The sequence below is a fragment of the Apaloderma vittatum genome, unplaced genomic scaffold, assembly GCF_000703405.1.
Source record: "Apaloderma vittatum isolate BGI_N311 unplaced genomic scaffold, ASM70340v1 scaffold30513, whole genome shotgun sequence".
NCBI classification, from domain to species: domain Eukaryota; kingdom Metazoa; phylum Chordata; class Aves; order Trogoniformes; family Trogonidae; genus Apaloderma; species Apaloderma vittatum.
This window is the reverse complement of record NW_009706906.1, coordinates 6,504-29,056: the sequence shown is the minus strand read 5'-3', so window position 1 is coordinate 29,056 and position 22,553 is coordinate 6,504. Positions and strand designations below refer to the sequence as shown.

The 22,553-nt window shown below is 35.6% G+C and overlaps 1 protein-coding gene across 1 annotated transcript in view; it reads right to left on the bottom strand.

Moving 5' to 3' along the window:
* Positions 1 to 22,138, bottom strand: part of RAB28 (RAB28, member RAS oncogene family) — a gene marked incomplete at its 5' end in the record, with an annotated part of 55,023 nt that extends 32,885 nt beyond the window's left edge. Inside the window, 3 exons of the mRNA XM_009865974.1 lie at positions 7,830 to 7,959; positions 16,738 to 16,826; positions 22,042 to 22,138. Coding sequence (XP_009864276.1) covers positions 7,830 to 7,959; positions 16,738 to 16,826; positions 22,042 to 22,138 — 316 coding nt within the window. The remainder of the gene's footprint in view (positions 1 to 7,829; positions 7,960 to 16,737; positions 16,827 to 22,041) is intronic.
* Positions 22,139 to 22,553: the final 415 nt, after the last annotated feature.

Sequence of the window (22,553 nt, the reverse complement as noted above, 5' to 3'; positions counted from 1 at the left end):
TTATTTTTGAAAAAGAGCAACATAGCAAGATAATCCTACAGTATTACCCTAACTTCAACCTCTGTAAGAACTACCAATTTTCTAACATATTTTCAATGTTTTAGAATTGCACTTTTTATACTACAGACTCTATTAATCATATTCATGAAGGTTAACCATTATGATTATTCCCTATATTAAAACAGACTATCCTTCATCCTCTAAACTGAACTAATTCCTAGCTACTTCCAACAAAAATCTTATTTTTTTAATGATTCATTGAAATAAATAGAAAAAGTTTAAGTTTTCCCAGCTGATTAGGAAGAAACTTCCCTTCCACACTTTCTGCCTGTACAGCGTAGTAAATATATCCATTTATTATATACATCGTAGTTGAAGTTGCAGTGCACATATACAAATATAGTAACACCTGTGTATTGCAGTCTGACTTTGAAACTGAAGCATTACAAAAAGTTTAGCTTACTGGCTTGCTAGCTTTTAAATAGAAAATAATGCTACAATAGCACTTGTCTTTTTCCCACTGTATCCAAAATCCTAATACTAATGCCCTATTCACACTTGAAATTTGGTTATCCTCTCTCATCAACTTCCTTCAATAATAATATACGAGAATATATTTCCACAGTAGCTAAAGGAGACATTCCTACAAATCAATGTGCTGCAGTGATACAGAAATAAAAGCTTATTTCACTGTAATGATGCTTCCAGACTTCCCTCAAGTCAGGTGGTTACTTGCAGTTAATGATCTGTGACATACCACACAAGTAGTCCTAAAAAGACTTATTATCCACTGCATGTGCAACAATATTTGCTTTATGGATGGCTAAATGAATGAAGACATTCAATGCAACTGTAAAAGTAAAATCAAAAGAAAACTTACAAGTAACATGTTTTCTTTGAGTAAAAGAGCTGTGAACATTTTCCATTAATACTTAACCTTTTGCTGGAGCAGTGCAACCACATATAATGCTTGAATCCATAAAGCCCAAGAGCTACTCAGGGTTAATACTGATTAACTGCCCCCAATCAAATGTTATAACTTTTAAAAAATTCAGAGAGCTTCACTCCACTAATGAAATTAAATTGCATTCATGTCATATGGCAAAGGTGGGAGCAGACAACTTGCAAAGAAAAGCAATCCTGTCATGTCTTAAGAACTGGATTTTTTCTTCAATCCAATGACACATACGTGAAGTGGATCGGTTTTCAAAACTACGTATTTTATGCTGCAGTGACTTCCATTAATATACTAATAGAAAAGAACAGCAAATGAACTTAAAATAAGTTACGATCCAACAGCACAATATCTCCCATGACTCCCAGACTGTGCAGACATTCACACATTTTCTGTTTATAATTTTTTTCATTTACTAGACTCAGCTTTTGTCCACCATATGTCCACCGTAGATTAACTATTCCCTTAGGTACAATTAAGGGCTTTCCATTTGTTGTAAGAAGACCTAAGTATGAAGGACGCAGCCAGAAAAAACATTTCTACCTAAACCAAAAACAGAAGCACATTCAGTCTGGACTATGGTTTATGCAGCATCTTTTTTATTAGACATGTGTCTACATTGCTAAATAAACTACAGACAAAATCCATGGAAACAGTAAGATATCTCTCAGCATTTCATTTGTGCATTATTATAAAAATAGGATACATATACTGTTCTAACCTTTGTATTTAAAGGGTTTACTTCTATTTCCATTTTTCAATGACATCTTTAAAGATTTTTCTGAATTTAAGCATAACTGTTAGTGAATGAGAATATATTATTTACTGGCATTTCTGTCACACAGGTGTTTGCGTTCTAACCACGAACAATATTCTACCAGGTCCTTGAACTTGGTCTTAGTTCTTGGTTGATCTTAGCAGGCAAAACTTAGGTGCACAAATAAAAAACTGAAGTGCAGACTCAAGATTTTAAGTACGAGAGGAAACCAGGTTATTCATAGTTACTAGGAAAAAAAAAAGGATAAAGAAAAGAACTGTCCATTAGTTGGACTAGCTCACGACCATGCTCACTTTCTTGTTAAAGCACCACCACGATTCAAATTAGAAACCATTCATTTCAGTAAATGGTTTGTACAATACCTAATCTGTCCTGGTTCAAATGAATGCAAATTAATTTTCATAGAATTACACTTGCTTATATGCAGGCTCTGTCTAGCTGTATAAATCTCAAGCTCAGACAAGTGGTGTAACAGTAATATTTCTTCTGTGTGCAAGACACACACATTACTCACTTTCATCCCCATACTGAAGCCCATACTGCAGCAGAACACAAATCAAAAGGCAAGAGCACTACTAACTAATCCTGTCTGTGAACATCAGAAATTGGTCTTAAGACAGGCAGTGTAGAAAATTACAATGATGATTAATCACCTTTTGAGCAGCATGAGAGAAAAAAAATCCCCTTTTCTACTCTACTTTTTTGTTAGTACTCTGGCACAGGCCACTTGGCTTTTGAGAGCCACCATCAAAACCTATCCCATACATGTGCCCCAGTAACAGCTGCAGCACTGGGCCAAAGTCTAAAAATCTGCCTTTAACCAGATAATTTAGCAGCTGCTGTGTCCACTGTCACTTCTTTGGGTGATATGGTTTGGGGTGAACTTGTAGTGTAGGGTTAATGGTTGGATTCGATGATCCCAAGGGTCTTTTCCAACCTGAATTTTTCTATGATTCTATGATTCTCATCCAAGAGATCATTTTCTGAAGGATTCTGAAAGAAGAGTTCGAGTAAAACATGGTCTGATGCAACAGATACATTTATCACAGCAGATTACATGAAGATTGGGGCCAGAAAAAGAGTACATAAGCCCAAATCCTTGTGATCTATCCTGTCAGGTGTTCTCCCTTCTCAGTCAATGGAATACATCTAAGTAAATACCACACAACAGCACTAAACCTTCTTTCTTTTATTCTGTATAACTTTCTGCAAGCTCAGCTACTTTCTAAAGAACGTATCTCTGCATGGCATTCATCACAGTTTAGGAAGCTTGCCCACGTCAGAATTTAACAGACATAATTAAACAGATTACTTTGGCACTGATGGTAGCCAGCACCATTTAGGATCAAAATATCACAACGCAGATGCTTTCTCAGGCAAGTAAAGTAATTTTATCACTGAAAAAAGTGTACATTTCTAGGTGGTTCCCATCCCTAAAGTAATAGAGAGTATATTCAGACACTGTTATCAGCCATTATTATAGCAAATAAAAGATTGTTTTCACTTGTGATCTTCCCTTTCATTAATTTAGGTTGCTTGTCAAAAATATTTTTTTTAAGTTACTCGATCATTGAAACAAAAAAAAAATCCATAAAACTGCAACTTTCTATTCATCTTATGAGTTTGCTGAGGAAAACATTCTATACATATTTTAAAACAGGGTAGCATTCTACATTTATTCAAATGAGTTGGTAAATTGACCGTAGCATAAGACAAGGTTTTCTTTTTAGGAGAGTCTCTACATGTAAGTAATTTACCCTCCAATCCCAGGAGCATGAGTGAGGCTCAGGTGACTGGACCTGCTGTTAGATATACAGGAACTTCAGTTTAATCAGGCATAAGACTCAGAAGGACAGGGGACTTTGCATTTGCTGCTTACCACTTGTCTTAATTACAGGTGAAGGACCTAACAAGTACAAGCCCACAGGAAACAAGAACAGAAAATAACTGCAGGAGGTTGGGAGGGACAAGAGAATAAATGCTTAGTTCTGAATTTCAATAAGCCAGAAACTCAAAATGACTACAAATGAAGAAATTTTCTGAGTACTGCTGGGGAAACTAAGTATATATGGTCATAACAGTCCAAAAGCAGACTATGTCGTTACCGACCACATGAGTACACAGTACACCAACCATTCTTTTGTATCTGGGCTGAAAAATATTTCTTTCTGTGCTCAGATAAGATAGGTAAAAACACTTTACCTTGTATGTAAATACAAGTTAAAGGGTACACTAAAATGTAACCTCTAAACTTCGCAATGTAACAGCACACCACTTCCTGTTCAGAGACAGAACTCCCAAGATCAATTAATCATGGCTAAGACGAAGAAATAGTCAACATTTTTAATTAGCGTTGATGTATTCTCCTCTGTGCCCTCATCTGTCATGAAGACTGTTTAAAAATCTGAGTTATTAGTCTTTATTGAGGAGTGGATCTGGTTAATATCTCTACGAATAGAAATCATTCATCCATCCACTACACACTGGTACCTGATAATTCCTATCCCCTCTGTAAACTACAGATAACCACCACCCTAAGACCATCTTAGTAGCTATAAATCAAAATGAGTGTAGCTCCCATGCAACCTGGGTTAATTTTTGTTTACAATATATCCACTGAAAATGTTGGTACGACACTTGAGGAGACTGCTTATAGATTAGTGCAGAGGAAAATATATAAAGTAGTCAAGGTAGAAAGGAAAGAAACACAGTAAAACCTCTCAAATTCACCCTAACCACTGAAAGGTCCACTGCGATTACTGAAGTTTGTCAATACCAAACTTAAGCAAAGATCCTAAACACTATAGCTTCATCTGTGCTATACAATATAAGTCAAAGTATTTGACGGCAACATATCTACAAAAGTTTTAAGTTACTGAAGAACTAAAAAAATCAAAAGCATTTGTTAGTCTTAATAATAAGGTTTACTCCCCTACTTCTCCTGCAAATGAAGAGGTATTAACACCACAGAAATAAGTGCACTTCAAATACACTTTGTATTAAATAAGTTTAAAATACTACAAAGAAAGTTATAAGGAATTTAAATTTAAGATTAGACACCAATTCTAAATTTTAAGATTATTATAATCTTATGAGTTACAATTAATAGGAAAAAGAAAAATTCTACATTACATTTTATGATTCCTTTTGTTTATCAAACGTACAAACAAAAATCTGTGGAAAGACAGAGAATTAACTGGACATAAGTGGAAGAGGAAGGTGTCCACAAGATCGTGACACAAATCAGCTCTCTACTCTCTCTGATCAAATATGTAAGTCAGGCTATGGAAAAAAAAAATCTAGGGGAAGGAAGAAAGAATGAAAAATAAAACTAAGCACCCAGGAGGAAGACAGTCACACTTAATAAACTGGTAACAAACTGGTCATTTTAATAAACTGATACCATTCTGAAGTTAATTATCCTGCTTTAAACAGACTCAGTAGCTTACTGCGTTTATACTTATAAACTCCTGCAATGTACAATTACATTTAATTATTACATTTAACAGAATAACTACAAATTGATAAAAAAGAAGCCCACCAATAAATCATGTAGTTTTATAGATAATTTAACAGCTGGTACTCAATTATGCACCATATACTACTATATACCTGTATATACTGTATATCTGGTTATACATTTGCATTCAATGACAAAATTACCAAAGGAAATTATTTTCATTCTATATAATTCAGGTGTACAGTTTTCTATACTATATTGTGAAGAAAAAGACTTTTCAATGTTCTCTTCCAAGCTCTTTTTTTAACTATAGCTTTATTCCTATTTCTGAAGCACTGCAGCAGAAATCTCAGCTGTATTTACCCCAAAATGGAAATACACACATTTCTTTCAAACCATATTAGTAACAGAAAACAGTTAAATGAGAGCCTGCTTAAAACAACAGCACTACATTTAGGCCAAGATTTCCAAACGGGTGGTTTTATCTGGGCTTGCAAATTCTTATCTAGGTATACATATATCAGTCCAGTGCTTTCCAGTTGCTATGAATGAAAATAACTGCACTCTTAGCAATTTTTTAAAACTTTTATCAGAAATAAAGTTAAGTGTCAGAATAAATTGTGTGTGGATATAGATGTTTGCAGTCTTTAAGTCAGCATATCTGGCTATTTTCCTAGAACACATGTATAGCTCAAAACCCGAATACAATCCTGAGACAGAAACTACTGGCTGAAAGTATTTCTCCTGTATGATGCATGAGGGCAAACAAGTTCGTTAATTCATCAAATAGTTTTCCTTGGCTTTAAACCTATAAAGCTCTTGCATTGCATCCAAGCATCTTATCATATATCACATATTCTTCTATTATAGAATTCAGAAAAGTAATGCACTTCTGAAGGCTTAATTCTTTTTTGAAGTGAAAATAAAGCAAAATATGACCTTTATAAACAGCATCCTCTGCACACTTGATGTGCAACAACATCCCTAGGATCACATGAAAGCAATAGCTGCTTGCTTTCTTTATACACAGCTCCTGAAGTAAAAAAGAGGCAGCAAGCACAGTTTCCTCAGCTGCTATTTTCATCAGATGAAATCACTTTCACGAGTCAGCATCAGCCTTTATTTGCAAGCCTACCTACAAAATCATATTCTATTTGCAGATGCTTCCAAGAAAATACTTGGATTTTAAAGAACTGCAAGCATATATATGAGAAATAAATATATATTTAAGGTATATCACAGAAATACAACTCCTTCAAACGAAAACCAGTGTCTGATTTTCTACCTCTGTGGTGCCATTCCAGCAAAAGAACATTATTAATCCTATGTTACAGTGTATCTTACTGTAAATACTTCTTAGGAAGTATTGCAGAACTCCAGCTAGGAAGTCCAATTTTGGGGCAAAATACAAATCAGTGAAAAGTATTTTTCACTTGAATTTCAACAGAATCTATATTATTGACTCTGGTCTCCTAGAGTACAACACTGTCTATGTTATACTTTCAGAAGTACTATTTATATATTGTAACTCTAAGAGTTTCTCTGTTTTCCTCCCAGAAAATAAGTAGTCTTTCATAATCGATGTTATAAAATGTTACTGAATCACAGTAGCAACGCTACAGTTAATTTTTCTGAATGTGTTGTCTTTACATTGTTTTCAAATATTTTTAAACAATACTAACTTGCTGGATGAGGTATTTTTTCAGGTACGTTGATGACACAGACATTGTGACATGGACACAAATTACTTGAAAGTCAAAAAAATCAAATCTGTTTTTGCTGTTCAAATAAACACATTTACCCTGTAAATTAAATTTAAAAAATCTGTATCTGCTTCCACCACTTTGTTTCTAAAATTGCTTTAAGTTGTTTTTATTACCTTCAATAGAAAAGGGGTAAGAAAGACAGGATCAAGGCTTCAGATATGCTAGTAAGGATGCTTCTGTAAGACTTCTTAGCTAGAAATGGGGGAATTTGGAATCCATCTAATCAGGAAAGTAACTAGGTGATATTTACTGAAAACAGAATATTTTGGTGGTCGGAAGAAAATCACTCTATCACACTTACGTGATCAACAAGAGGACAGCTTAAAAAAAACATGTACCCAGAAAACAGGAAAGGAGTAACCTTGTGCAAAACTACAGATAGCAGGCAAAAAAAGCCTAATAAGCAACTCATAAATATTATGCCTAGTGCCTAGCGTAGTTATTTTAAATAATATATATCAGTACTTAATTAAGCAGTCTCTTGGCATACAGAACCATGAAATATACCTTTTATTAGATCCAGGAATGCTTCCCAGTTCTCCGTTCTAGATGCACACCATGGCTATATCCTGATACCCTACCAAATTCAAACGTGGGTGAGAGAGATCTCTCTACTCCCGTGTGCTGCTCTCCGAGTACAGAAAACACCGGCAGCAAGGCTGCAGGCCAGGCAACGCGTGATGCAGCAAGTTCCTCAACCTAACCGCCCAGATCTAGAATCCTGACAGAGACCGAAATATCTCATCTCTACAGAGCAACAACATGCAAGACAGCACTGTTCCGTTTTACTGAAGGCATATGTCCTGTGCTATTTCTTCAACAGACACCCACCACATTCGGAGTATTTCAATTAATATACGAGTAACTTACTTTTATTTCCAACCAGGGCCACAAGTGGCTGTGTTTCTGAGTCTTCATTCACCTTTTTTACGACATTGTACCAGTCTTCTAGATTTTCAAAACTCTGGCCATTGGTAATATCATAAACCAAGAGAATACCCTAAATATAAAGATATATTTAAAACATTACAGGTTGTAAAAATAGTTTAACATGGTAAAAATTGCATCAGTCTAAATTATTATCATAAAATAGAGCTTTAACAAATAACGACACTGTATCTTTTGAGGAATAATTAAAGGAATCGTAAGTTTCTATAATAAACACATTTTACTGTAGTATTTCTCCCGCATTCCATGTGTTCCAAATTCAGATGCTAACTGATCTACAAGGGCAGAAAAAAGGCAATTCAGTAAAGAGCACAATTACTTATACTAGAAATATTCCAAACTACATATGCTTTATCAAAAATCCAAAAAGCATGTCACAATAACAGTAAGAATTAAAACCATACTGGAGAAAGACTTCTATTTTAACTAATATTATTCATTCCCTTTTTGAATAAAATGGAAAATAAAAGCATTTAATCACACATTTCTGCATATTGCCTGACTGTCATGTTTCTGCTCTGCTTTGAGGAGAAAGGCCAGATCTCCTCCTTCACTGTTGAAGACAAGCAAGAAGAACTGGCAAGCTTTTAACTTTCAAAGGAGAAATTAAAGATGTGGTCAGAAGTCAAAAAGAAGGGAGTCCCATGTATTTCAGGGGTTTGGGGCCAGGCTACAAGTAACAAATACTCAAAGGAGCCATTACTGGTGATTCCTCAGGGCCAATAGCCAATCTTATAAAGCACAGCCTATTAACAGACCAAATATCCACCTTCTCCCCCTCATTATTCTAAGAGCTCCTCTCACAAATCAATCTCCTCTCAGTTACTGAATCTTCTGCCCCTGTTTTGTGCTACACCCTAATAAAGTTAAGTATTTTGTAACTGAAGAATAAAGTAAGAATTTGCTTCAGTTGCACATGTTCTCATGGAGTTCACGTTTGGAAAAAAAAAAATCCCTGCAACTGCACACTGTTGCTCATATGAAATTTTCACAAATACTCTGAAAAATCCCAATACAACGCCTGCAAAATTAGCTGGTTCAGTGACTCACTGTAAATAAAAAAAATTTTCCACATTTCTTCAGACATTTGTCTGGACCTAGCTTTACTTTATAGTCTCATAAGAAGTGTGTTCAATCATAAAATAGAATGCATCCTTATTAAATTAATTTCACAGATGACAACAAACTGGCAGAGACTGCAAGATTATTTGAGGATAATTTAGATTACATGATGAGAAACAATCTAAAAATAATAGGATTCAATTCAGTAAGTACCATAACAAGTTCAAAGTAAGCAATAATTAGCTGCACAACAGGAAACATGTAGCTTTGTAGCAGGTTCTATACAATAGGATCAAGGAACTATAGTAGATCATAGCTGAATGTGTCAAGCTTACTTTGTAGAAAAAAAGGCAAATATCACACTGGCATGATACACGATGCATCCAGCTTTGGACACCGAATGTCAGGAAAAAGGTAGACTAGAAAAGACCAATAACAATACCAAAGGTTTAGAAACCATGACTGACATCAAAAAATTTGAATAAAATGAACTGTTGCAACAAACACAAGGCTGATGGCAGGCGTGATGATGCTGGAAAAAGTTTCAAGAGAAGTTAACAGGAGTTCTCCTTTTCTATGCTCTTACACATAGTTTGCAGATGACACGAAATTGGGAGGACCAGCCAATACATCTGGGGGCAGGGCTACTATTCAGAGATACGCAGACACGCTCAAGAAACGGATGAAGAGGAACCCTTCAACACTGAATAAGGTCAGATGCAAAGCCCTGCAGCTGGGGAGGAACAAACCATAGGGGCTGGGGGCACTGACCAGCTGGGGAGCAACTGAAAATGACCTGTTGGTCTTGGTAGACAGCAAGTCAAATGTGAACCAGCAATGTTCCCTGGCTGCAAGGATGGGCAATGTGAACCCAGGCTGTGCTGGCAGCCACTAGACCAAAGGATCTATTCCCTTCTACTCAGCACTTGTCCTATCCTATCTAAAGTAATATATCTAGTCTTAGGCTCCTCAAGACATCATTAAAGCAGAGTGAGTTCAGCAGAGGGCCACCAAAATGATCAGAGGCTGGACAAATTGTCCTATGAGGAAAAGATGAGGGAAAAAGTAGCCCTGTGAGAAACTAAAAGCAGCCTTCCCATACCCACGAGGAAGCTATGAAGGAGACAGAGCCAGGCCCCTCACAGAAGTCAATGGCAAGAAAATGAAACACCACAGGCATAAGTCGAAACAAGAGAAATTCACACTAGACATAAGGAAAAGGGTTTTTTCACCACGAGGGGAATCAGGTAGTGGAATAGGCTGCCCAAAGAGGTTGCTCAGTCTCCATCCTTAGAGGTTTACAAGAAGGAAGCGGATAAAGACTTGAGCAGCCTAGTCCCATCTCAGCTGACTCTACTCCGAGTAGGAAGTTTGAGGAGAGACATCCTGAGATGCCTTCCACCTTGAACATTCTTACAATTCTGTGATCTGCAACATGTAGTAGTAGGTTCAACTTACAGCAAAAAGATTGTAACAAGGGCATGTATTAGAAAAAAAAACTTGTAGACAATAAGAATACTCAGAAATATACCACCTTCAGGGATAGTAGTCACCAACACTGGAGGACTTTTGAAGATTGATAAAAATGAAATAGGCATTATACCGTGTAGCTTCAGAAGAAGGCAACAGATCCTATTGAGATCTCTTCAATTCCTACTTCCCTATGACTGCAATACAAATCTCTTTTCCTTCCATGTCATCAACTCCTCGACAAAATCAGTTCTTGTTCCTTATATTTACGTCTGCTACTAATTTCTAAAAAACAGCTTTCACCAATTCCTTCAAGGAAATTAAGACTTAAGGCACCCATCTTTTCCTTTACTATCTTTCCTCCTTTACTGATCAAATCTAATATTAAACAATCCACTTCCCTCTTCCAACTTTTGTACAATTTATTCCTTAATACTTGCATCTCAGTTAACTTCTCCTGACTATTTTCATAACTACCCAAATTCCTATGCACGTATATATCTCATAATATAAGCTTTGCTATAAGAAGGACATATTGATGTTATTACATGCTCAGTGGAAAAGAAGAAACTCAAGCTGAAGGACAGGTATTGTAAAGGTTTAAAAAAGAATATAAAAGGCTGAAAGTGGTAAATTAGAGCATCTGACAGGTTTCTTTCACCATTGGTCAAGTTCTCTTACCAGCCTGCAGAAAAGCAGGGCAGACTATTTAAACCACTTTCCGCTCCAAAGGAGTTTAATAAGAGTAAGATGCAAGAGAAAGACAACAGCACCTGAGCATTTAAGGTTGGCCAACCTTGTTTCTAACTATCTCTTCATCAAAATGCTACTCTGCTACATATCCTCTAGCCAACTGCAGCCTATTAACACTTTTGGAATAAAGGGTATTCATAGTAGATTTACCATGAAAAAAAACACTATTGAATAAAGTTAGCAGCTAGCTCACCTAACTTCCTTTTGGTTCCCTTCTCCATGATCTAAAATATTGTCTCTAAAGCACATTCTTTTCTTAACCATCCTTTTTTTGAACCTTGTCAATATTTGCTATACTTAAGAAACAAAGATGGCAGATACAACATCCTAGAGATATAAAAAAGACAGTATGGCATGCAAATCATAAAGAATACTTCTTGCTTAGATCTGTGCCATAACAGCATTGTGAGAGTGACAGAGCACTGGCACAGGCTGCCCAGAGAGGCTGTGGAGTCTCCTTCTCTGAAGACTTTCAAAACCTGCCTGGACGTGTTCCTGTGCGACCTACTGTAGGTAATCCTGTTCTGGCAGGGGGGCTGGACTAGATGATCTTTTGAGATCCCTTCCAATCCCGAACATTCTGTGATAAGCAACTTCATGTGATATAAGTAATTAATGAAGGACTAGACATAACTCCATAGAGAACATTTATTTCACTTTTTTTTTATTTAACGTAGAAACCTTATCATTGCTTCCACAAAAATACATCATATTTTCCACAAACTTACAGTATATGGAATACAGAACAAGTAGACAGCATAAAAGCTGTTGTTTCCCTATTATGCATGAAGAATTAAGGTGGAAAACTAACACTGGCCTTTTTACACAAAAGCAGTGCACTTCCCTGACATGAAAAAGGTTTGAAACGCATGGTGGACAACATGCCAAGAACAGCAAGTTAATTCTCTAGTCTCTAGCAACGTGGCAAATAGTCCCTGCTTGCATAATTGCACTCCAGTAAGAGACATTTTGCCTACATTAGCGCATATGTGAGTGCTTTTTGTTTTGGAATTACAGAGTATTTTCAAAAATAGGTCACTGGAAACTGAGAATATTGCAGAAATTATTTGCTGGTCTCTAGAGAAGGTAGAGTCTGCAGTACTCTTATTCTATTAACAAGCCAATTTACGAGGTGGTGTATGCCAGCTCTTAAAGATACTTTACACTAGGTATGTGGGTAGGGGCAGCAATTACAGGTAAGAGATGGCAGCAGTTCTGAAACATTTATCATGCAAACAGCAGCAGTGTTATTATACAGCAGAACTACTGTTATGGAAGTGTTATAACCAGGCAATATATTCACACTGGATAATCAATACTCAAAGGTGTCAAGTTTATGTCAAAATTTGTCACAATAAAAGAAAGCTACAGAAAACACTAATTAAAATCATATGTTTTCTTCTTCAGGTTTATCCTCAGTTGCCCTCATCCTATGACTGACTTTATTATGAAGGAACTAAATTAACTTTCAAATTTTCATTAATATTCATTAAATATGTCAGACCAAAATTCTGAGATATTTTTTCTAGTCACAGAATATTCACTTCAGCAAAGAGTAACTTCATTATATCTTGCACATCTGCAGAAATGCTATTTCTACAAGTCAAATCAGTTTACAGTCTACATATACTCTGCCACTGTTGTCTTTGCTGATACTGAGGATTTGGTCACTCAAGTGAGTTGCCACAACTGAATGAACTACTGTCTATCAGTTCAGCCGACAAAACTGTTACTCTAACCTTCTCTCAATTCTGAGGTAAATATATCCATTTCAATCAACACTACTAGAAAGCTGCTTATTAGGACCTTTTGTTAATAAAGATTAAAGAGCTCTCTTTACCCACAACTTCTAGAGTTCTGACCCATCAGTGAAACTCAGCTACTGAGATGGGATACGGCAACTATATTGTTCTGGATGAGAAACACCAGAGAAAAAAACAGGGGAGGGGGGGGAACCAACTGCTTCATGACATCAAGTGAACTGTAATTTCTTCAACTGCAACCACACAAGCAAATTAAGTTCTCATCTTCAAATAAGGCATTCTTATTTTAAAACATGGTAAAAGAAACCAAGAATCTCAGACAAAAAATGGCACCTTCAGAGTAACTTAACCAAAAGATCTATCCTAGAGAACAGATTCAGATCTCATTCAAAGAGAATGAAACCTCCAGTGGCAAGGTGTGAAGTGTAGATGGATGCCCCACTTACTCCTCCTGGTATTTTCATCAAATATCAATTGAGATCAACTGAACTGCAGGTAACCTTTTCAGTTGCTGTAAATTCTCAAAGCTTCCATCTCCAGCTGGTCATATTGTAAGTAGGTCTACCAAGAATTCAGCCACTTGCGATTTCTGAATCTCATGATGATCAACCAGATGAAATCTATACAAACCTATGGGTATCAGCAAATACCCAACAAAAGCATGATGCATACTGTAGGCACGCTGCAAGCTGTTCTACACAGGTTCTTTAAATCTCAATTATTTAGATTTTAAAGAATACATGCATAGGAACAAAATTTCTGCAACAGATCCAAATAATCTACTCTACATGCCCAGCCTGTGTGCTTTATAAACAAGTTGGTTAAAATCCCAGTTGCACCACACACAACGACCAAGTGCAACACACCACACGTACAGATAGTTCTTTTGCAGCAATCTTCCCTAGTTACTCCAATATTTTAAAGGCTTTTGTCTACTGGGGAGTCCAAAATCAAATACAGTACTCCAAATGTCAGAGAGGATGATACTCACGTTCTTTGATTTGCCTACTTCACTCTTACTAATGCAGCCTAGTACTCAGTTACTTTTACTGTTGCAAGGGTGCATTGCTGACTTCCATTGAACTCTTACTTTTCCCAGTAGAAGATCCCATCTCCTCTTCTCCAAAGATATTTCACAGAATGACTGAGTTTGGAAAGGACCCGTAAAAGTTGCTTGGTCCAATACCCCGATCAAGGGGTGTCACCTAGAGCTGGCTGCCCAGAACCACGTCCAGATGGCTTCTAAGTATCTCCAAGGATGGAGACTCTACAACCTCTCTGGGTAACCTATGCCAGTGCCTGGTGATGTTCATAGTTAAAAAGTGTTTCCTGATGTTCAGAGAGAACGTCCTGTGTTTCAGTTTGTGCCCGCTGCCCCTAGTCCTGTCACTGAGCACCAGAGAAGAGTCTGGCTCTCCCTTCTTTGCACCCTCCCTTCATGTATTTATACACATTGATAAGATCCCTCTGAGTCTTCTCTTCTCCAGGTTGAACAGTCCCAGCTTTCAAAGCTTTTCATCATATAGACGAGATGCTCTGGACCAGTAATCAGTTTCATGGCCCTTCACTGGATGCTGTCCAGTTGATTCCCAGACAGTTGATTCTCAGCCTGTAAAAAGTGATTCTGTGCCAGGTGCAGGACTTCGCATTTGTCTTCAGTGAGCTTTACAGGGTTTCTGTTGGTCACATCCTTCAGTTGGTCATAGTCCCTCTCAACAGACAGCCCTACCCTCCAGCATATCGCCCATTCTTCTGCATTTTGGTGTCATCCGCAAACTTACAATGTTTCGCACCACTGTTCAAGGAGTTAATAAAAGACATGACCCTAGTACCAAGCCCTAAGGAATACCACTTAGAATCAGGCACCAGTAAGACATGGATCATCTCCCTTTAAGTTCAGCTGTTTATTGAGTTTTCCAGTCACTTATGGTCCACTCATACATTCTGAATCTCTACATTTCACCTGTAATATTACAGGATATTATGTCAAAGGTCTTGCTGAAGTCAAAGTAAATGACACTCACTGCTCTCATCTCCACAGAGCAAATCATCTAACCTCAGAAGGCAAACTAGTTCCTTGGGCACAATTTACCCTTGCTAATTCATGCTAGCTCTTCCTTATTACTTTCTTGCTGCTTTGCTGTTCCTTCATACTTAAAAGGCTTTTTCTTTCTAAATAGTCCAACTTGTTCTACTTTGTTTCCTCTTCTACAAAGTTACAGACGTTCAATATGAAATAAGCTTCTGCCTAGAAACAAGCTGAAAGCAGTGCCTTTCCAAATTACTCATGGTGTTTCATGAATAGATAAAAATAAAGATAGTTTTATGCATCTTTAACAGATCTGTTACAAAGCTAATAGGAAAGTATGTTACATGTCAGCTTTGATGATAAAAAGCCTATTACAGACTTTGGCAATACATGCCAACAATGGAACAGAGCACAAGCATTAGTCTATTAAAAATAATTAGTGTTACGATAAGGGTCGAGGAAGAATTACAGAACAAGACACTGGATATAGAGCTTTTTTGTTAATGTGCTTAGAATGACGAAAAATCAAAGTTTTTTAACTTTAGGTTTACTGATATCAACTTTTTCTCTACTTTAAGGAACAGGTATTAACTTTTTTAACCTAGTATTGCTGATAAAGTCCTAGGTTTATCACCAAATTCAATACAGAGAAAGTTAATAGCCTTTTATTTCCTTCATTGAGTTTACTTCAGGCATATGGCAACAATTTGTGATTAATCAAAATCCCTCTGTCATGGAAGCCACTTTCTCCTGTTGCTTAGTAGAACTTTAACAGAGCAGCAAAATGTTTTTTATTAAAAAATAAAAAAGCACTATAAAACAGATGCAAAAGCTAAAAGCATTTAGACAGTTTTTTAAAGTAACAAAATGTTAAACTGTCAAGTTTGTCTTTATCTTATTAAGTAACAAATCCTAATCTCCTTAATTAGCCATTGTAGAGCTGTACTTCTTAGTACAAAGTTTCTGTTCAATAAAACTTTCAGGATTCCAAGCTCTTATTGCTTAAAGTATTAGGGAGAAAAATAGGTGCATTTGTCTTCTTTTCAGATAAATATAATAACACATAATAAAACATGTTATGCATATTGTTCTCATTACAAATTCCAAATTAAAGCACTCAGTACATTTTAGGATCACTCATGTTAAGAAGTTGGGCATACAGCATATACTCCTAAATCATAACTCAAGATACTATTATAATATGTAGCTTTTACTTAATCCTACCACTCACTTTAAGTTGCTTAGCTAACCTCAAGGTAAAATTGATTTTCATTGGATAGGAATTCTGCAAAAATATTTAGCTACCTGGCTGCCTCCTTTTGTTTGCCCTCTTATAACCCCAGTTGCATGTATGAGTTTAATGGTGTAGGATTGCTCTTAATTTCCTCCTTCTACTTTTTCCCCCGCAGGAGGCATCTGTTCTAAAAGCAGCCACTATATCTACCATGTGGATATCCAAATAGCCTTTACTGTTTACTATGATTGCTTTTCTTAAGCATGGAAACATACAGCTGTTCTTGAGAGTTATTCAGATCTACAAATGTGCACCCTTGCTCTCCTTTTTAAGCAGCTCTAAAACTTAACTACATACCAAATTAGATTTGCATATTAATATCAGTTATGTTAAACAGAGATTCAACATTTTTGAAATCTACAAAACAACCACCCTTAAATTACGTATATTTTTAAGAAAAAAGTTTCAACTAATTTTATATAATTACTATAGATAGAATTATCATAATTTATACTGTACCTGAGCTCCATAAATATATTTATCCAGCATTTTGCCTCCTATTGTTTGCCCCCCTACATCCCACACTTGAAGAGTAACATTCAAATTTCCTGAAAAAGAAAGTCATACAGACACTGTGTGACATGGAAAGTTTAGATACAAATAAAATTAAAGATATCACAGCAGGTAATAGAGCTCTAGCATATCAACAACAATAGCTTTTTACAAGTATATAATAAATAGTAACTGCATTTCAACAAAAACATGACTGTATCACTTGGGAAAAAAGTCACCTGTGTCCAGCTACATCAGTAAGAGGCAGTATTACTATAGCTAAATATTAACATTATTATTGAGAGATAATAATTGGAATTGCAGAAAGTGTAACACTCCTGACTAGATATTACATAACATACATTGCTGAAGAAACATGTAAAATTTTACAGAAAGTTCTATAGCCCAATACTTGGAATTGAAAGGTAGTAACGTCAACCACGTTATTTCATAATCTGCGTCTTGTCCTCCCCTGCTCCAAATCTTTTTTTACAGATGTAGAAAAGGGAAAATCTGCAGAGTAACCGTATTTTGGTAGTGATGCCCTCAGTACTATACAGTTAGAGAATTACAGTTCACACATTAAAAAAATGGAAATACTGGGACATATCTAAGTTAAGGTTGCAAACTATAATTATTTTCTCCCCATCTCAAACCAATCAACTAAATAGGACATATTTTATGTAAATTTATCTTCAAAAAACCAGCACCAAGAATAGTTCTTCCTTTCTACTCTAAACTGTCTCTAAGCTATGTTGAAACTCTTAACAGGTTTAAATTCTTACTAGGTTTTCAAATAAAAAGAAAACAAATCAGTATATATGTAGGGTCTTTATTATACTACAGGTCATACATATTCTGCAAGCTAGTAACTCAGAAACCCACAGACTAAACATACACGCACAGCAATGCACGTCACCACATGCACACAAAGAGACTGAAGCATCATTCGGCCCATCTTGCATGGTGAGAACTGTTGACAACTGTACTGAGTACCTGGAAGCACTGAACTAACAGTAAGGTCTGATGAAATATTTTCTGATCTACATAAACCTCATACAATTTAAATGTTCATAACAATCCTACATACTAGCAAATAATCATAACCGCCTATTAATTTTATTCCTAGATTAAAAAAAAAATTTGAAAGAAAATGCACATCACAGCTACCGAGAGTCCAATTTAAAAAAGAACACAGTTATTTGGACTGCTAAGAAAGATATATTCTTATTTCAACTATCTTATCTTATTAGCAACCTTATTTTACACAGCGTGACCTATTCAGCCACCAGTTTATAACTAATAAGCAGGAGTTATTGAAGTGAGTGTGCTCCATGGAAATATATCCCAGTGTTTGGTGAATATAAATAGCAAATTAGAACTATATAGCTGAATATATCCTACTTATGCTATTAAATATACCACACATTTTTACGACGCAACTTGCTTTAATCTGGTTAAAAACACAGATTTCCTAAACTCCTACTTTGGTCTTAGATACATAAAGATGCATGTGAGGCAATTTATTACAAATACTTTTAAGCTACATCGAGTTTCATCTAACACAAAGATAAAAGAATTTCTACATGGAGCTTAGTAAATAGATCACAAACACCCCAGTTCCATAAAGACAATCTTTCATAGAATAAAAAGCTTTTTGTTTTGACACTGCATGTGCTATGTATTAATGAATTATTTTTAAAGCTTAGGACATAAGTGACTGCAAATAATGCAGGAAAGTCTTCCACAAAGCTTCTGGTGTGGATAAACTCGCAAATTCACAGTCTGAAATGACTGTGCATCCTCGTTGGGTAAGCAAACTAAACATGTTCAAGAGCTTACCATGCTGCAGCATTCCACCTCTCATCTGGTTGTATGTATTCTACTGGAAATTTACCATGTAATTCAGGTCAGCTATTTAGAAAAAAGCTTTACAAATATTATCACTTTCAAATTGAGCAATTTCCAGGTGCCTAATTTTGTGTTCAAATAGCCTAAACTGCTTCTTACTTCATTTTCCCTCCTAAGAGTACTAATAATGCATAGCATACCAGGCTTAGGATCTGGATAACCGTATGAAATCATCTGGGAAATTTAATGCAGGAAGATAAATTAAATGGTCTAACAGCAATTGTTAAACTTAAAAATCTAATCTTATTAATTATTTACTATGCTTCACTACCAACAGAAAAAAGAAAACTGGGGAAAAAAAGGTTAGAATGTTCATTAAATTGAAGTGGCCCTTAATAAGACCTCACCAACTACTGAAATTCATACTGATCATCTCTAGTGCAAAATGCTTCCTTTTCCCTTTTTTTTCAGTTAGGTCCTGTAATAATTGCTTTGTGCTCAGACTGATTTTCAGGGAGAAAGAAGGATGTTTGGATTAGTCTGAGAGAAGTAAAAACTCTGGACATTTTGCCTAGCAAATGTTTAATTAACAACTCAATGATAGCAGCACATGAAGCTTTCTGCAAAGAGTCTGAAATCTTCAATTTTTGATAGATTTAAGAGGAACGCGCAAACCAGAGAATGACAACAAAACAGAAATAAACCATGCATAATTAGACAGTTCTTAGAAACACAGTTAATACATCAATAAAAATAACTGAAGAATCCCATAACAACGATATGTAATATACTGATAAGGACCAGGAACAATAGCACTTCTTTACTCTGTAGAAAATGCACACAAGTGCAAAGCTGAAATAACTAAGGCAACGCAGTGTGAGTACCTAGAGTGTTCTGGTATGAACTGAAGCCATCGGGCTGATTCAGCAGAGATCCTGCAGAAATACACTTGGTGCATTAGTAAACCTTAAAGTGCTGGACAGTCAAGACAGAACTAAAAACACAAGTCTGCCCACGTTCTGCACTGACAACTCAAATCCTTTTAACAGAAGAATCCTGTTGACTGGACCGCATTCACAACCCTCCTAAAAGTATCTGATTACGCGTCTTAAGAATCTCTATCAGCAGAGCCTCTGACTAACACATACACTATTTAAGCAGCAAAACTGACACTGTGGTTGCATCCAGACTATACAAGATACTGCATCAATAATGATTTACATTTGAAAAAAATATATTGAAAACTACATGAGGAGAATTTGTCAACGGCTGAATACTAGAAGTCATGCCGTTCAAAATTAATCAGTGGATTTACTATTTGCATTAAAATATTGTTTTATCATGTAAAATATTGGTTTTTTCACTGCAAAACTGCATTGGTTACTAAAACAACTGGAGATAAATACAGTTTTTTATGTTCTAAAAGCAAAAAAAAATAGGAAAACAGTACTTTATTTTACAAGCTAAAATGCATTTCTAATGTGGCCTAATGTAAACTTCTATGCAATTCTAGAAATCAGTAATTTTCACTTCTGAAATCTCTGCTTACATTTTAAGAATAAAAAAAAAATCAAATACTGAACCATAGTTACTCATCAATTCCCTTATAAATAAGAGAAATTAAGGCTTTTTTTTTCTTTTGATATACACATTATAACTTCTGTGCAGTGGTACGAACTAACACTTCAAGTAAACCTAGCAGATCTGCAAACCCAGAACTAATCAAGAAATTAGAAAAATCCGCTTAAGTAAGTAATGCTTCCCATTCCAGGATTTAGAAATTTTACCTCCCTTCCTCTTCCTTCCCTCTCGCTCTCCACCATCAATTCAGCTTGTCCATAAAACACAGAAATCCATATATACCGAAACACATATAGAGGCACAGGCAAAACGAGAATGACAGTCTAAAGAAATATGCTTCTTCCTGAATATGAATACATTCCATGAACTTGTACTATTCTGTTAATGATAAATGAGCAAAATAGATGTACAGAGTTTGTTGCTGTTCTGGTGCTATTTTCATCTACATTCCAATTTTATTACAAAATAAACTAGAAGAAAGTAAAACATGAATGAATCAATAGTTGATAATTTTCCAAATTTTCTACTCAACAAGAATATTCAGAATCCCAGCAACGTACTAATAGCTTCTGTATGCTTAACAGCTGAAAAAAAAAACTTGCAGAACACAAGTTCTCAGCATGCACACTGCATGATTTGTGTACACATTCCACTTCCAAGTACTGCTGCTAAGTATTATGCACACTGGTATTTTTAGAGGCATGAGCAGGACAATACAAAAATTATTCTGTTGATTTTATGGAGAAATAAGCACTGAAATTTGGTACTTTATCACTCACCAGATACTAAAAAAGTACAGCAAAATGGCCAAACCAAAACAGTGAATGTACGAATAGTCTGAAAAAGATTATTCTGTTTCATTTAATAAAATATATAAACATAGTCAAAAAAATATTGGCAATAAAAATTTAAAAAAAATAAGTTCAAGAACTGTATATATTTTTGTATAACTTCAGGTTACAGAATGCTTCATTTCTGAGTTGACTTCCTTTCCCACTCTACACAAGTAAAAGCAGCAGAGCTACAGAACTCGCATCAACTTTATCAAATCTCACTGCAATTTTAATAATTACACATACTTATTTCTAACTCCTGATTTCTGAAGCCAGAAGAAAATGCATTTAATGAAATATTTTCATACTGCGAAACTGAGCAGCCACAAGTCAGTGAAAATAATTATTTCAAAACCCCAATTGTTCAGAGACAAACTTCTACCAGTAACTATTCTTTTTTAATTACTTCTCTACATTTTCTATGCAGTGTGCTGCAACTGGCATCTAAATAGTTTCTTTGCCGTCGTGAAGTGAAACATCTTGAATGCTCAAACTGTATTTTTATGAGTGTCGAGGGACCCTAAATTTTAGTGGTCTATTAAATGCCAGCAATTTCATGCTGCCTTGCATAAAACAGCATTCACATATTAGAGCACTGCAATTCCATAGCTGCATTATGCTTCTCTCACACAACTCAAATACAAGCTGCATATTTCATTTTAAAAAAAAATTTCTTTCAAAACACATATATTTTCTCAATTAATATATCTGAAGTTCCATTTCATTGCATGTTACACTATCCACATGGACAGCAAGTACCTTCAAGTGGAGATAATAAAAATCACTAATATAGATAGCATTTCTTTTATTTGAATTCAGTGCTTTACTTAAAGATGTAAGTTGCAAATGCGCAACCCTCTGTTGTCTGGCAAGAAAGTAGTAACAAAATTTTCTCTGACATATAAAGCACTGTACCAAGCTTATTTAGTATATATTACTTTGAAGAATCTGTTTCTGTGAGTCTTACTGCTGCTCAACCTTTCAGTGTTAGTTTTTATCCTCTTACCTGGCAGTAATATGCTCCTCAAGAAGAAGTCCAGTCCTATGGTTTGTTTGTACTGTTTTCCAAATGTTTCCTGGGCAAAACGTGTAGCTAAGGATGTCTAAAACAGAACAATATCAAATTAAGTTGTAGTTTTAAACAGAAAAAAAATATTTTAAACCAGAAATATCAAATACAGCTAAACTCTTTTTAAATCAACACATGCTGACAGCGTTCACGGATTTAGACTGACAAGCATTCCAACCAACTTTAATATAGTAAGAGGCGGTGGCAAAGGCTACTAATTTGTGCAAAAAAGTAACAATGTGCGTATTTCCTTTCTATTTCAAAGATACTGTGATATTCACAACACAAAATACTACACAGATTTGAATGAGCTATCATCGGTACGCTCAAACTGACACAAATCTAAGTGACACTATCCATACCTTAAGAGGTTATTTTTCAAGAGCATTCAATTTCCAAGCAAGGGTCTTTCCCTGGTACAGAACACCACGATCTCAAACTTTCTGGGA